Source organism: Solanum dulcamara, chromosome 11, assembly GCF_947179165.1.
Source record: "Solanum dulcamara chromosome 11, daSolDulc1.2, whole genome shotgun sequence".
Lineage (NCBI taxonomy): Eukaryota > Viridiplantae > Streptophyta > Magnoliopsida > Solanales > Solanaceae > Solanum > Solanum dulcamara.
The window spans coordinates 60,016,725-60,033,446 of NC_077247.1; the positions used below are offsets into that span (position 1 = coordinate 60,016,725).

At 34.3% G+C, this 16,722-nt stretch overlaps 3 protein-coding genes across 3 annotated transcripts; 2 read left to right on the top strand and 1 right to left on the bottom strand.

The window, feature by feature from the left end:
* The first annotated feature begins 581 nt into the window (after nt 1-581).
* On the top strand, nt 582-2,768 carry LOC129874920 (pentatricopeptide repeat-containing protein At5g15300). Its single transcript, XM_055950311.1, has one exon. The coding sequence runs from the start codon at nt 766-768 to the stop codon at nt 2,338-2,340; it is 1,575 nt and encodes a 524-aa protein (XP_055806286.1). The 5' UTR covers nt 582-765; the 3' UTR covers nt 2,341-2,768.
* A 143-nt stretch (nt 2,769-2,911) lies between these two features.
* LOC129874921 (casparian strip membrane protein 3-like) lies at nt 2,912-3,992 on the bottom strand. The gene is made up of 3 exons (XM_055950312.1): nt 3,734-3,992; nt 3,273-3,396; nt 2,912-3,172 (listed from the first exon to the last, which is right to left on the bottom strand). Exons 1-3 carry the CDS (start codon nt 3,943-3,945, stop codon nt 2,957-2,959), a joined length of 552 nt encoding a protein of 183 aa, XP_055806287.1. The 5' UTR covers nt 3,946-3,992; the 3' UTR covers nt 2,912-2,956.
* A 1,882-nt stretch (nt 3,993-5,874) lies between these two features.
* LOC129874087 (uncharacterized) lies at nt 5,875-6,328 on the top strand. The gene has a single exon (XM_055949312.1). It carries the CDS (start codon nt 5,982-5,984, stop codon nt 6,180-6,182), a length of 201 nt encoding a protein of 66 aa, XP_055805287.1. The 5' UTR covers nt 5,875-5,981; the 3' UTR covers nt 6,183-6,328.
* The last annotated feature ends 10,394 nt before the right edge of the window (nt 6,329-16,722 follow it).

Below are 16,722 nucleotides of genomic sequence, written 5' to 3' on the forward strand. Positions count from 1 at the left end.
AATGAGTTAGGTAATGGGTTATATAACGAGTCAAGATCCAATTCAATCTAATTTTTACAAAATTTAATTATTTTATTTGTTCTTTTAAACTATTTTAGTACATAATAAAATTATTATTTTTCTTTATTATGGCTATATATAACATATCAAATTTTAAAAAAGAAGTTTTTTAAAAATATTTTATCAAGATTTCTCATGAACCAATCCGGATTACACATCAACCCAATTTTTTATAGGTTGAAATGGATTGAGCCAATGAATGAGCGGGTGAATAACCAACCTAAACCTAAACGGATTGGGTTGGATTGATTTTGCTATTTCTAGTCATTGTTTTGTGCGAGGTAGACATAAAATTGGCTATCTAATGCAAATTCTGCGGTAAAATTAATATTCTTTCTGTTTCAATTTATTTGTTTGATTTTGACTTGACACAAAATTTAAGAAAATAAATGACACTTTGAAATCTTATAATTTTAAACTAAAAATATATTCACCAAAATGTCTTTTAATCTTATAGTCATAAATATATTATGTATGAAAAGTTAGAATTAAAGATACGTGGAAGAAAAAAAAATTCTGCATAATAGACAAAAAGAAAATGAGAGTTCTGGGCCAATGATTCGAGGTTTGGATATGACAAACAATGGAACTAGTGAATATGCGAGCCTAAAATAAACATAACGCCCATGAGAGACAACAGACCAGGCCCATTATTAGTTGATGAATCCGTAGGAGCAGATCTATGAGTGGGACTGTGGGAGATAAATGATCAAAAAGACAATAACAAGCAGGAGTTCAAATCTTCACCGACAATCATCACTATGGAGCAAATGCAAAGATCTCCAATCCCTAAAGCAAATTCACGCTTTGATGATCATCAATGGCTTCAATACCAATCGCATTGATCTGAGGGAGCTCATTTATGCTTCTGCTGTGACTTTTTCAGCCTCTATTTATTATGCCCACAAGCTGTTTGCTCAAATTACTCAACCAGATCTCTTCATGTGGAATACCATGCTTAGAGGCTCAGCTCAGAGTCACAGGCCTTCTCTTGCTGTTTCCGTTTATACCCAGATGGAAAAACGTTCCATACGTCCGGATAGTTACACTTTTCCGTTTCTACTCAAGGCATGTACCAAGCTTTCTTGGCTTGTTTCTGGCCTTACCGTACATGGGAAAATTGTGAAGCATGGGTTTGAATCTAATAAATTTTCGAGGAATACCCTTATATATTTTCACGCTAATGTTGGAGATATAAGAATTGCAGGACAGCTTTTTGATGGTTCTGCTAAGAGGGACGTTGTTGCTTGGTCTGCTTTGATTGCTGGATATGCGAGGAGAGGGGAATTGGATGTGGCAAGGACGCTTTTTGATGGTATACCGGTTAAAGACTTGGTTTCTTGTAATGTGATGATCACTGGGTATGTAAAGCAAGGGAAGATGGAGAATGCGAGGGAGCTGTTTGATATGGTGCCAAAGAGGGATGTTGTGACTTGGAATGCAATGATTTCTGGATATGTCCTTTGTGGAGAAAATGAGAAGGCGTTAAAAATGTACGAAGAGATGAGAGGTGCAGGGGAATACCCTGATGAAGTCACCATGTTGCACCTTTTATCTGCTTGCACGGATTCAGCATTCTTGGATGTTGGCGAGCAGATACATCGATCAATTATTGAGATGGGTGCAGGAGAGTTAAGTGTTTTTCTTGGTAATGCACTTGTAGACATGTATGCTAGGTGTGGCAGCATTAGGAAGGCAGTTGAAGTGTTTCAAGGCATGAGAGAAAAGGATGTGTCGTCTTGGAACATAATTATCTTAGGATTAGCTTTTCATGGTCATTCTGAAGAATGTATCTCTCTTTTTGAAGATATGAGGAGAATGAAGTATATCCCTAATGAAATTACTTTTGTTGGTGTATTAGTTGCTTGTAGTCACGCTGGTAAAGTTGATGATGGCCGAGGATATTTCAACATGATGAGAACTGACTACAATATTGACCCAAACATAAGGCACTATGGGTGTATGGTGGATATGCTAGCACGTGCAGGACTATTGAATGAAGCGTTTGAATTCATAAACACTATGGAGATTGAACCTAATGCTATTATATGGAGAACACTGCTAGGAGCTTGTAAAGTTCATTCCAATGTCGAGCTGGGAAGGTATGCTAATGAGCAGCTACTTAAATTGGGAAGGGAAGACAGTGGGGACTATGTCTTACTGTCTAATATCTATGCTTCGAGGGATGAATGGGATGGTGTTGAAAGGGTGAGGAGGTTGATGGATGACAATGGGGTTTGGAAAGAACCTGGTTGTACTTCAATTGAGGCTGATGATTAACTCTCTGAAGAATTTTTGTTTTGATTCCAAAGCTTAAGCACTCTTGAGAATAGAGAAAGCAGGCGGAAGCTGAGAAAGGAGCAACTAAACTTAATACCTCTTTCTCAAACTTTTTACGCGAGAAGGTCCATCCTCTGTGGAAGGGTACAAAGACAACGCCTTTGATCCTACTCTTCCGTCTATTCACATTGTAGACCATTGTAGTTCATGAAACACCATTAATTTATATTTCCTTCTATATTTTGGGGATGGCTAGGGCTGTATCAGGTAGTTTAGGACTTGCAACTCCAAATAAAATTTATTGCTTGATATGGTCCTAAACTTTATACAGAAACTTGGTGTACTTGTTGGTTTTCAGCAGGACAACAGTTGTCAGTCTTAGAAAAACAGATGTAATAACAGAACAAATGGTTATCTATTTTTATCAGAACAAATGCAACATCAATTTTATTGATTGAGAGGAAGAATCACTAAGACAAACAGATGTTATAACGGCTTTTAGGAACTACTAAGATGACAAGAATCATTCAAAAAACCTCTTGGAATGAAACAAACTATCAAATGATGAAACATGTTCTTTCTTCGCGCAGGAAGTGATAATCATTATGGGACGAAATCAGTTTCTTGATAGGGCCAGAGCTGACAATATAATGAGCAGCAAAAACACAAGAACTCCAATGAAGGATCCAACCAAAGAGCCAGATGCACGATCACAGAAAGAGTTGTAATGCTGGCATATAGCAATCCAATTAGCACGAGCATTTCCCTTGTGTGCCAAATATACTATGGCTGCTGCAGCTGATGCTCCAGATGTTAAAAATGCCATCATCACCTGATAATGATTAATTATCAGCTAAGAAATTATTGTACTAACAAAAAATTTAAGTATGGAGGATTCAAGTAAAGCTAATACATTCAAGATTTTAGTTTACCGTGTCAAAGAAGATCAAGACCACCCTAGTTATTCTTGCACCACTCATCACAATGTGCAAGATGGATAGGACAAGAGATACAGCAAGGTACGCGCTAACGATGCCATTCGCTACCACAAAGAACCTACAAATTTTTATAAATTTTATACAACCAAGTCAGTTATAACGTAATTACAGGTAAATCACCATAATAAACAATAACGAGTAACCTGATTAAAATGACAATTAATAAACTTGCTATGGTAGGTTAAACTACACCAATACCGTAAACAATCTTTACACTAAGATAACTATAAGTAACTACACCTAATAAGTGTTAAACAAGTTACCGGAAAAGTAAAACATACAACCTACTATAACATGCTAAATTGCAATAACAATAGTATGAAAGTTCTTTATACTGTCCATGTATATGAGTTAAATTCGAAACAAAAAGATAGAATAATAGAGTATTATCTTACGTGAAAGTAGGAAGGTCCTTATACTCAGCCTTAAACCTAATGAACTGCTCGAAGGAGGGAAGATTTTCATTAGATGTTAACCCCATGGCAATTGCACTTCCTAAGGTACCTAAAATGGCAACAATTCTCATAAGAAAATCAAGAAAAGAAATTCCTCTGTTCCCATTTGGCTTTGAATCTTTTGAATCATCTCCAGCTTCACTAGCACCCATCTTCTCCTTATTTTATTAGTTTGCTATATACTCGAATTAATTGTCGATAATTTGTGAACTTTTGTTATGGTACACTTAGAGCAATACTAGCATGTTATTTATACGAGGAAAAAAATCTGTTAATTTCAAACTGTACAATCAAGAATCCACTATAAAGCATACGTAAGTCAATAAGTGGAATGGTTGGTCTTGAAAATCCTACTTTCCTAATTCGTCCCATTGGTTTGGGCTGTTTGGCAACTACACATTACTATTATAAATTAAATTAAAGCCAATCTGGTTGATTTATGACTAAATTTGTAATCGTTTCTAATAAATAAAAGGTGAGTTGCAACTACAAAGCTGTTATAACTACAATATAAACTTCATCTTCTCCAGTTAGTGCATTAATTTATTTTTTCCTGTTTTAGTTCTGAATAATTAGGTGAAAATGCATTACATATATTAGCAGATGAAGGAGCATTAAGATAACATTCAATTTCCGTGGGATAAATCATCGACTTAAATTTTTTAAAAGGATAACCAAAACAGTCAATAGGGCATTTAAAAATAGCTTGCTCAATAATCAAAAACGTTAGGTGCTAAACTTGCAAAAGACTTGATTAATTTGCAAGTGAGATTGTACCTGCATTTAATTTGGAAAGAAAATTAAGTAAATACTCCTATTTAAGCACCAATGTTAATAAACTTTATATCAAAATCGATTATTTTTTTCATGATATGCATCCTAACCTTTTATTTTCTTGCAAAACAATGAAGTCGCCTTTTAATTATTTTTTTTATATAAAATCATGAGAATAAAATTGAAATAAAAAAATGACATAAAACTAAAAAATAACTTAAAAGAAAAAGGTCATTTAGGAGAGTAATAGCATATCGACACATGAAAGATCTAAGTATTAATTCAACAAAATCTTAATAAAATGGAATAATCTAAAAAATAATAAGACCTAAACAACTTATGTAAGACAATCTAATCAAAAAGTGGATTGACTATCTCTTTAATCATATTTGGACTCATTTCCTTTCTCCGGTTATGGAAGGGAAGTTTAAGTCAGAATCTTTGGAACTTGAAATGAATGTCAAATTTTGGGCCTCTCCATGTAGTGAGTTATTTATGGGCTTAATTCCCTCACGAAATCATTAATAGGCCTCTGGACATCATGAGTCTTTTATTTATGGGCTTCCGTCACAAAATCTTTAATGGGCTGAGAGTCCGTGATGAAGCCCAGTTCGCAAAGGTGCTTAAGTTTTGTAAATTGATACTGTGATAATATTTTAGTAGCATTAGATTAATTGCAATACAGCCTAACTAATTGATAATTCTGCAATTTGTTTTTTACAATGTCAGTTTATTTCAACTTCTTATACCAGGTAGGATGCCTTCTTTTATGAGTTATTAACTTAACCTATTATGTGCTAGTTTCCTATAATTATTGTTTAGATGATTTGGTAACATATTGAGTGTATACAAGTTAATTAAACTCCATGCAATATTAGATAATTGCTATAAACAACCGTGATTAGATAACTCAACAGATATATAAAAAAGTATAAATACATAGAATTATTCAGATTTGCTCACCTAACTCGTATCCACAGAAAATGTAAGAAATTGCATTCCAGGTGCAATAACAAATATAAATAGTCACATCAATACTCCCTCTATTTCATATTACTTAATCTGTATATCGAAAATAAATAGTTTTTTTTATTTATCTAATTTAGATAATCAAGAGAGATTTATATATTTTTCTCGTTCTACCCTTAATATTAAACAACTACATAATAAAACAGTAATAGTCAAATTACAATTTCAAAATTTCATAAAAAAAATTAATTTAATAAAATACACTATAAATAAATGTTTTGTTTAGAATTGTGTTAGGAAGTGGATAGTAATAAACAAAAGCTGCATCAAAAGGAAAAAGAAATATAGTAAACAAAAGCGTATTGGTCTCCCCAAGGTAGAGTTGACTTTGGCCCTTGAGAGTGTTGGGTGGTTATTAGTTGTCTCTTTTTATTCAACGATAATAATGGAGAGAATTAGATCATCATCAGAAAAAATAAAAATCATGAATCAAAACATAAGCTCGTTCTTGATCGGAATAGTTGGGGCTACTTTTACGCTCGGGGCATATTCCCAAACATGGATGACTCCGACACAAAGCATAACAATGGGTCTTGTAACTCTCATGTTTGGTCTCCTCGTCCGTGAAGGTTTCATCTCACTTTAAATTATCCTTTTTATTTTCCTATATGGTTATGATCATCCTTTTTTCTAATTCTATGTTTTCTACTTAATTTACTCTTTTTTGTCCTAGTGTGTAATAAATCATATTACAGAGCTTATGTGGTTGATCGATTACTAATTTTGTTATTACTTTTCGTCCGATTGTGATATGGAGATTGATTTTATATGGTCCTTTTCATGGAAGATTAATTGGTAAAATATTTTGGGAATAGATTTTTTTCATGTAAATTAGAACTTATTATATATGATTCGAACCGTGGGCATAGATTTTGGTTCAAGGATTTGAAATGATATTTTAAATAAGTGTTTCTTTATCAAATTGATCAAGTATTTCAATTTCGAACTTGAAATGTAGAAATAATTCCAAGCTTGAAGGACATGTTTTAAACGTTTTTATTCACAAAATAATAATTATGTTTTCATGGCCTCACACAATTAAAACCTTTGAAATATCCTTTTTTTTTTCTCCAACTTCACTTCAAATAGTATTTATTTTTCATCAGATCTCAACCGAACAACACAGTGGAAATGAAAGAGAAATACTACTAAATGAAACTTTGGAATAATGGGCCACCATGTTATAAACAGTATTGGTATTAGCTAATTAAATTTTTAACTTGTAACACTCTGGTGCCAATTTTAAAAAGTCATCAAAATGATCAAACTATTGCTTAATGGAATACTACGTTGTTACCGCCTTACCTGGGGGCAGATCTGTTTACGTACTATATGTATTAAAAAAATTATTAAATATGTACAAGTATTTGACTTCTGAACACAATTATTTATTGTATTTTATTAACTCAAATTTATTTTTAAAACTCATAAACTTCAAATTTTAGATCTCGCTGTTATCAAACTTGTTGAACATACTCTCAAATTAAGGATAGCTTGTTTTTGGTATCATTAGGTTAGGGAGCTGGCTAATGAAAAATCAGTTTTAGAAACCATCTTTTCCACAAAATTAAATACAAGTCGTTTCTTTTTTGTTAGTTCATAGTACTGTCGTTTGATTTATCTCACATAGGGGCAACTTAGAGCCTGTGTTGATTGATTTATAAGTTACTTATAAGCTGTTTTTAGCATTTTTGAGTGTTTGGTTGACCAACTTAAAGTTATTTTGTGCTTAAAATAAGCCTCAATAAATAATTGTGTTTGTTTGGATGAATTTATTTTAAACAGCTTATAGGTTGAAAACAGCTTATAAGTCAAAAAAAATAATAAGTTGGACTGTACCTGCTTATTTTTTTAAAACACATAAGCAGTTTTCAACTTATAAGTTACTTAAAATAAGTTCATCCAAACAGGTTCTTAAATATATATATGGCCTGAAGTCATTCGAATGGAGGCCTTAATATTTCTAAATTTTTTTATGAAGTTTATTATAAGTCAATTCGTTTAATTTTTTTTGAGATATAGTATTCTAAATTGTCAAACTTCGTATAATTCTTTTCTCTTATATAAAAAGTTTATATTTTTTCTATAAATATTACTAGTTTTATTTTTTTCAAAATATTTATTACTTCTTTAATAAAAATAGGTCATCAACTATCTTTTTTGTAAGCTTGTAGAGCCGCCCGTGATCTCACATCACATTTCTTAGTCGGCAAATGTTTCATGGTCCATGACCTACCAAACCAACCAACCACACATGATTTACTGTTAAAACATAGAGTAACTAGCTATCGGATGCGTCATCTAAACTGTGACCAATATTACTTAATTGTATTTGTTAGGATGTTGCGAAGCCAAGAATAACCTTAAGAGTCTTTAAAATTCATTATATATATAAGTAATAGAGTATAGTGTTTCGACGTAGGGCGTTCATCAATATTAATCGTCTTTGTTCGACTGAGAAAGTGATGTTGGATGTATATACAATTTAGAGTCGTGGTAGATTAGATATCAGATCGAGCAAGTTTGTTACAAACCGTAAAGCTGTAGCAGCATCCGCTAGCTCGTGTTAAACTCTCAGCCCATATTTCCCCACATTAATTAGGAGGTTAAATATTTGGTCTATGATCCACAACATGTCATATGTCCATAACATCGATTTCAAAACCTTCACGAATCGACCGATAATTCCTGTTGAGAGATACTTTCTCCCTGCATATTAAGTTACTTAGATAAACTACAGACGTGTATATATGTACTTCACAAATCAAAATGTAAGGAAAGGAAGACATAGTCTACCCGTGGTCTCATAGATTCTTTATTGTCCACAATTCCTGATTTCAACAATATCTATTTCATCGAAAAATCTGGCATGAGAAAATGAGGCAGACATGTAGCCAAAAATGACTTGCCAGTCAGTCGTTTATCTCCGCTCTTTAAGTTGTGAACTACAAAAGTAGTCAAGAAGCAGAATTGGTCGAGCTTGCCGGCAAGTCATCCTTGGCTGCAATTCAATAACCTTATTCCCTCATGCGAGACTTTAAGATGAATAAAAAAATATAACTAGCAGTCTATTGAAGTTTCCAGAAGGAGAAATCTAACATTCCCTATTGCAAATAGAAAGAGTGGTTTCCTATTTCATCTAAGGAAAACAAGTTGTGAGAAGCTCATTGGATGGAATAGAAAGAAAAAAGAACTAGTAACTTTAATTTGACAGTGCATGAAATGAATGAGGATTGAAGCAAATTATGCTGCCTCTAGGAGAGCTGTAGATAAATAATGGATTCTTGTATGGGAAAGGAAATCTACCAATACATTAATGATAGGTATGGATCAGTCAATTTCTATGTAATGCCCAATGGAGAAAAGGGGGAAAAAGCAAAGTTAGTTTGGAGGGGCTCTTAGGGTTTGGTGGTGACTAGCCACAGTCCCTATCATCCCATAACTTGATATAAAGAGACAGTGAATCCAAAAGCACCTTCCCAAAAAGTGTTGTACCAATACTTCAGTCCAAAAAATGTTATCAAAGACAATAAACGCAGTCGGCGTGGAGTTAGGTACACGAATTTACTGCTACATATTTTTACCAAGCTGGCCTGGAGACATATCAATTAGCCAACCTCTCTTTCATGGAATTTCCTTGATTCAGCTTTTGCAGTCTTTGGTCTGTTTGACCCAGCAATGAAACTGCATTGCCACCTTGCATAGTAGTTATGGTCGTATGAATTTAATTTATATACACTAACAAACACAAACTTTTTTACACAATTAAACTCGGAACTCTTTTAAGATTATTCACCGCATCATAAAAAATAAATAATGCATAAAACCAAAGTGTGTAGATTCTCACTTGTATTGTATTTCATACATGATTAGTAATCTATAAGTGAGGTTGTAACTAATGTATCAATAAATGGATTATTTTAGACTAGCAGCAATTTTTGTGTGGAAAAGTTAAGAGTTCTTAGTATCGGATTAATTTGAAATCCACAAATTTACAAGTTTTTTTTTGTTTTTTGTATTCCATTCGATGTTTGGTATCCACGTTGGAGCCCGACTAAATTCGGATTCGCGCTAAAAAATCCCATATTGAAAGTAAATAGCTCCCTAGCAAAAACAATTCCATATTTAGAGGGACTCGAACTTGAGACATTTGGTTAAGGACGAAGAAGTAACACTCCACCACTTTGGTTAAGGCACAAGTCATACCTTATAGTACATTTTACACGAAGTTCTGTTTTTATTCGGCTAGACAGGCGTTGGGAGCTAATTATGCCATGTCATGTTCAGAACTACAGGCGATGTTGTTTTAGATTTCTTTTTTTTTTTGGTGCAAAAAGGAGTTAATTTATATTACTTAGCAGTCATTAGCAATACAGACACCTACGTGTGTAGGCCTTACAGTAGTGTTAGTTTGGGCCACATCCCAATCCTAGGAAATATGAGAAATATTGTTTGTTTTTCTTACAAAAGTAGTTCCTAAAATGTTTGCTTTCGGTTCCTTTTCGCAAACATTGGAGAAATTAATAAAAGTGTTGATTCATCAAAAAATGTCTTCTCCAATTCAGATTTGGCCAAGGCATCTGCTATTCCATTTTACTCTCTAAACACATGAGATTGGCCTCTTACGTCCACCTTCTGCATTAAGTACCTGCACTCATCAAGAACGTTATCATAAATGAGATTGTTAGAATGGATCATTCTAATGGCCTCAGTTGAGTTGGTGCTGATTTTCAGGGGTTGAAAACTGTACTCGACTGCCAACATGAGACCTCTCCTTAAGGCATGAAGCTCAGCTTCTATAGGGTCAGTGTGGGGGATGATTTCATTGAAACCCAGTATCCATTGTCCCAGGTGGTTTTTGAAGACTCCTCCTAACCCAGCAGGGCCTAGATTCCTAGGGGATGCTCCGTCTATATTAAGCCTATAGTTACTCAACTTGGGGGGTTCCTATTTGACATGAATGGTGGCTGTTTGGGTAGCTTTCTTGTTGCCTTTAGTAACCAGGAGATGGAACTTAGTGACCAACGCAATAGAATGGTTATGGTCAACAACATCCTTTTTGATGTTGAAATTGTTACTATTTCTAATAAGCCATATATTCCAAAGACAAAAGGGGATGAGATTATCCCAGTTGTTCCATTTATTGAAACATTTCCTTTTTGTACTCAGCCAAATATTAGTCCAGTTCCTAGAGTTTATGGAGCTGATGTCCAAAGTGATATTATCAGAGCTTTCATTTATGATTCTGGTCCAAAAGGTGGTTGCAATGTTGCATTGGAAGAAAATATGGTTGATGTCCTCAATAGGTGCCTTACAAACCTTGCATTTGGGGTCAACATTCATGCCTTTCTTTTGAAGGCTATGATTTGTGGGAATCCTGCCATGATAGAGGAGCCACACGAAGTTTCTCACTTTATTTCGGGCCCTTGCAACCACCTTTTGGATGCAAGGTTTGTGAGACATTAACAGGACTTAGTTGAAGAAATGTTCTACCATCTGAATTTGCAGTGTTACTAAAAGGAAATTTAGTTTCTTTGAACCCACATCCCTACTAACAGAAAACTTGTTAGTAGATAAATCAAGAACAATATAGCTTTTTGGGTCCTCTAAAAAACTCATGAATACAGCTTCTTTGGCTCTAGAAGCAAACTTGTTTGATTTAGACAATGTAGTGACAAAACACAAGCAACCAGGTACCCTTAGATGATCAAGAGAGGTCTTGCTGTGATGCAACAATTCATAAGTAGTGCAACCCTTCAATGCTCTTGATGGCAGCCTATTCATAAGATACACTGCAGTTTCAACACAAAAACCCCAATACCTAGTTGAAAAAGTAGCCTGAAATTTAATAGCTCTTGCCATCTCCAAAATCTGCCTATGCTTTCTCTCAACCACCCCATTTTGTTAAGGTATATAAGGACAACTACTTTGATGAATTATCCCTAGGCTCTGTAATAATACACAGCTTTGAGAGTTAAAAAATTCAGTGTTATTGTCAGATCTAATGGTCTTGACTTTGCAATTAAACTGAGTATTCACAAAGGCAAGAAATTGCTTCAAAACAACAATTACTTCAGTCTTTAGTTGTACTAAATGGATCCAATTATATCTGGTATGATCATCAATAATAGTGAGGAAATAACTTTTTTTATCAAAAGTAGGAGTTTTGTAAGGACCCCACAAATCTAGTGAACCAGTTCAAAAGGCTGATCAGCCCTAGAAATGCTTAAAGGAAATTGTAATCTGGTCTGTTTTGCTAAAGGACAAATCCTACAATTATTATGCACATTTGTGTCAATCTTATTTTTGAATTCCATCATAGTCTTCATTGTGAATATAGAAGGATGACTTAGTCTTCTATTCCATAAGCTGCACCTTTCATCAGCACCTGCTAGGTAAACTTGTCTTATATTTCCTCTTCATTCATCAGAGTCTTTAACTGATCCCTGAAAAATATATAGGCCTCCTTACAACCTACCAATCTCTTCACTCTGCCATTGTAGAGATCCTGAAAGATACAGTGATCAGGAAAAAAATTGACTGAGCAACATAGTTTCTTGGTTAATTGTGACACTGACAGTAAATTATATTTAAAATCGGGCGCAAACAACATATTTGTAATCTTTTCTTGGCCAAATAATTCTGCACATCCTGTACGTGTAATTGGCACTGTACTTTCATTTGGCAAATGCATCCTTACTCCTTTATTAGTTTGTAGGCTATGAATGTTCTTTAGTATCTTGTCATTTGCAGTAACATGGTGAGATGCACCAGAATCAACTATCCATTCACACTTTTCTAGTTGAGACATTAGACAAGTCACAATACATGTCATATGAGCTTGATATTCTCCAGAATCATATTTGTACTGATCTTCTGAATCATAGTGATTACTTTTGCCATTATCTCTTCTGTTTTCATCAGCATGCTGACCCCTATTATCAGCCTTACTTGCATATTTCCCTTGAGCAAAATCTACATTGTTAGCCACTGCAGCATGTTTTTATTTTCTCTATCCTTCATTGTTATCCCTCTTATACCTTTCTTTGTATCTGTCCTTCCTCCATCCTTTACGATAGTTATTATCTTTCTTGTAACCATCATAAGTTCCTTCCATTTTTCTGTTAGCTTTGTTATCCTTTTTGAAGGATATCCAACAAGCCTGTAACAATCCTTCTTTGTATGATTTCGCATGTGACAATTCTCATAATACATTGAACTGCCTCCTTTATAGTCATCATTTCTTCTGACTTGCATTGCTATGGGGTTGGACTTCTCAACATTTACCTGTTGACTTTCATCTTGCACTATCAGGGCATAGGCCTGATTTACAGATAGTGCAGTAGACTTCATCAGAATTTGCCGCTTAGCTTGATCATAAGATTTGTTTAAACCACTCAAAAATTGCATTAATCTATGCTCTTGTAGATATTCAATGTAGTCCCTAGACTTTGGACAGCCACAATTCGAAGAAGGAGCTATCAAATCAGACCCACTCCACAACTCCTTCAGTTTGGAGAAATACATTGACACTGGATTGGTTCCCTATTTAAGATTTGCAATAGTTGTGTGTACTTGGAAAATTCGTGCTCGATTCACCTTATCAAAGCTTTCTTTCAGATCTTCCCAGACTAAATGTGCATTTGACGCATATACAATGCCACTCAATAGGTTCTACGAGACTATATTCATGATCCACGAGAGTACAATCACATTCACTATCTCCCATTGCTCATGAAGCGATTCATCAAACGATTTCTTCGTGCATGTCCCAGTTACAAACCCTAGCTTCTTCTTAGTTAGAAGAGAGATTCTCATAGCTCGACTCCATACTCCATAGTTTTCAGATTCGGTGAACTTCACCGGTGCTAACACGCATCCCGATGTGTCCGATGGATGCACATCCAAGGGATGACCATGTTCTATAACTATTTTTTCTGTCGGCGATTGCGATTGTGAATGGTCAGCCATTATTCTTCAATTTTCCTCTCCGATGTCTTCAATTCTCCGATGTTTTCAGCTTTCGAGCTCCGATGACAGATGTACTCTTCTCCGACGAGTTCCAATTCTTCAATCGGTGACCCGCTCTGATATCATGTTGAAAAGGAAGCTGAGAAATAGTTGAGAGAGAATTTTTACTTTTCTTTTTGTGTTGAAGAAACTGGTAAAATTGTTGTCATGTGACCAGGAGGTCACGGGTTCAAGCCTTGGAAACAGCCTCTGGCAGAAATGCAAGGCAAGGCTGCGTACAATAGACCCTTGTGGTCAGGCCCTTCCCCGGACCCCGCGCATAGCGGGAGTTTTAGTGCACCGGACTGCCCTTTTTTTTGTGTTGAAGAAGAAAAAGGAGAAGTAAGTAAAAAATATCTATAGCTGTACACTACTTATGCTTAGTTAAGCTAAGTACCTAACACACCTAACAACTTAATTAATGCGGGTCCTACTCCTTAACAAACTAACTAATCACACCACTTGCATCACATGTGCACAGCACATGCCACCACTAATAGCTTCCTCACTTGCGCTGTAGATGGTGACAGCACGTTCCTCACAGTCAGGCACGGTCTCACCAATCCTGATTTTAGATTTAGTGTCCACCCTTAATTGCTTAATAATCTCACCTCCCCTGCCGATAATACTTCCAATTTTCTTCCCAGCACATAAGTACCGATAAACTGTGTCGTCAGGACCAATAGAGAAAGGATCCTTATCAGAGCCAGTAATTCTCCTTTTATTTCTCTCATTGTCAGCATTATCAGTCTGCGAATTGGAGCGCTTCCCGTAGCTATTTCGTTGACCAGCCATCACAAAATACTCTGCTTATCATTGAAAGATTGCAACAAGTCAAAAGATTATGATTACCATATTGTTGTATCCCTGAAGAATTATACAACATTGGATCTTCAGAACAATTTATTGCCAGAGAAAGAATCCGAAGACATATCTATTCAACAATCTTGCAATTACATCAATGTCACTCACATGCTAAACATGTAGCTAGCTGCTAACAATAGCAACCTGGAGCTATCGATTCTAGATTAACAAGATTTCCTGTAGTAATCCTGACGACAAATGAATCACTACAATTGCATGAACAAACGAAACATGCATCCTCGGATGACAAATCATGATAGACCTGAAATTGAAATTCGCGCCTACGAGGTATGATATTTTTGTCTACTGAAATTAAAGGCACTGTAAACTTATAGCAATCAAAGTTAATCCAATAAACTATCTTAAGGAATCATACTGGATCCGACAGATCTGAAATTCAATATGAATGTTTAAGATGCGTTAATCTCAATTCTCAATGTACGTAATAGACTACGTCTGTATAATTGTAAATTCAAATGATGAATACCGTGGATTCAACTACCTGCTGGATAATGCTAATGTATCTGCACAACTTATCGATTCCAATCCATCAAATGCAGCACGTATTTTGCTGCAGTTGTTGATCAATAGCCAAGGTTTTGAGTTTTGACCGATCACGTCGCGCAGGAGTGAGCTCGATCGCTCCTCTTCCTGTAATAATAATAATAATATATATATACCACGCACCTCGTTGGCTCCTGGTGGAAATCGCGGTTCTTTTCTCCTTTCAGTTGTGGATCGAATTATTTTCCGCTTCAGTAGAAACTAACTGCTAGTAGTTTAGCTTTAGTACCCGTCCCTTTTTTATTGTCTACTAAATATAATTGGTTTAAACTAGGGAAAATTACACCTAATATTACAATTGTAAAACCATTTATCTATTCATGATATTAAACGTGTATTTATGCCAGTGTCCCGTTCTTTGTTCCTCTTTGATACCATCAGAATATATTATACTTTGATGGTATCAAGCAGTTTCTTCTTGATATCATCAGAGTATATACAGTGCTTCAGTGAAACTGTTTGATACCATTAGAGTATATTATATACTTTCATGGTATTAGATACGGGAAATAGTTAAAAATAAGGGGTATGAAAGTAATGAGTATCCAATTATAAATAGTTTCTTTTTGGGATATAACAATAATTATCCTATCTATTATTTTTAAAAATTAAAATAAATTTATTTTCTTTCATATTCACTTTTATAATAATACTTCCCCGTTCAATTTGTTTGGTCTATTTTGAATTGACATATAATTTAAGAATGTTTATTAATTTTGTAGTATTAAATATGTCACGTGTAAAGTTGTAATTAAAGAATTGCTAAAACACAAAAAAATTATGGTACTTTACTACTTTCTACATAAATTTAAATATAAAACAAAATATTTTTAAGTTATCACTTATTCTAACTTATGTTATTTTTAACTAACTTCCAAATTTATAACAGATTAAAAAAAATAAGACAAAAAATTAAAATGAATACAGTACCATATTTTTCAGAAATACCTTTGACTATAAGTAGACATGTCGAAGAATATCGAAGTCGGCCCATACATTTTTAAAAAATCACCCCTGACTGCAAGCACACATGTCGATAAATAGGTATGTGCTTATAGAAGTTTCTACTATATAGTAAAGTGGATATATAGCGAAATTATTATGGTGAGATGAAGAGTAATAATATCAAATTAAAATTAAAAGAAATAATAATAATTCAGTTAAGTTTTTAAAAGGAGCAGAGTATTTCTATTATATAGAAAAGCTAAGCCAAGGACGACCAAGGCTAAAAAGGTAATTTTTTCACTATGTTTTTAGGAGCCCGTTTGAATGGGCTTTAAGTTGGTCAAAACCAATTTAAAGCCCCCTTTTAGCTTTTGGACGTGTTCGTCTAATGTTAACTTAAAGTCATAAAGTTCTTAAAATCACTCAATAATGAAAAGTTAGGATTCCTAACTTTTTTTTTTCTAAATGCTTAAAATTATTTTCTTTGACCATAGAAATTACTTTTATATTCCTTATATTTTAACTAAATTTCCAAACTACCTTTTTATTCTTTTAATCCTAAAATTCACATCATTTTCCTCAGCACTTTTATCCAAACACTCAACTGCTTATTTATAAAAATAATTTTCAATACTTCAAAATTCTAAAAGTATTTCATACATAAAATTACTATTTTTAAGCTCATCTAAACGTATTCCCGTTGGGGTTTCCGACCCTCCAGGTCTCCAACTACTTGTGGAATA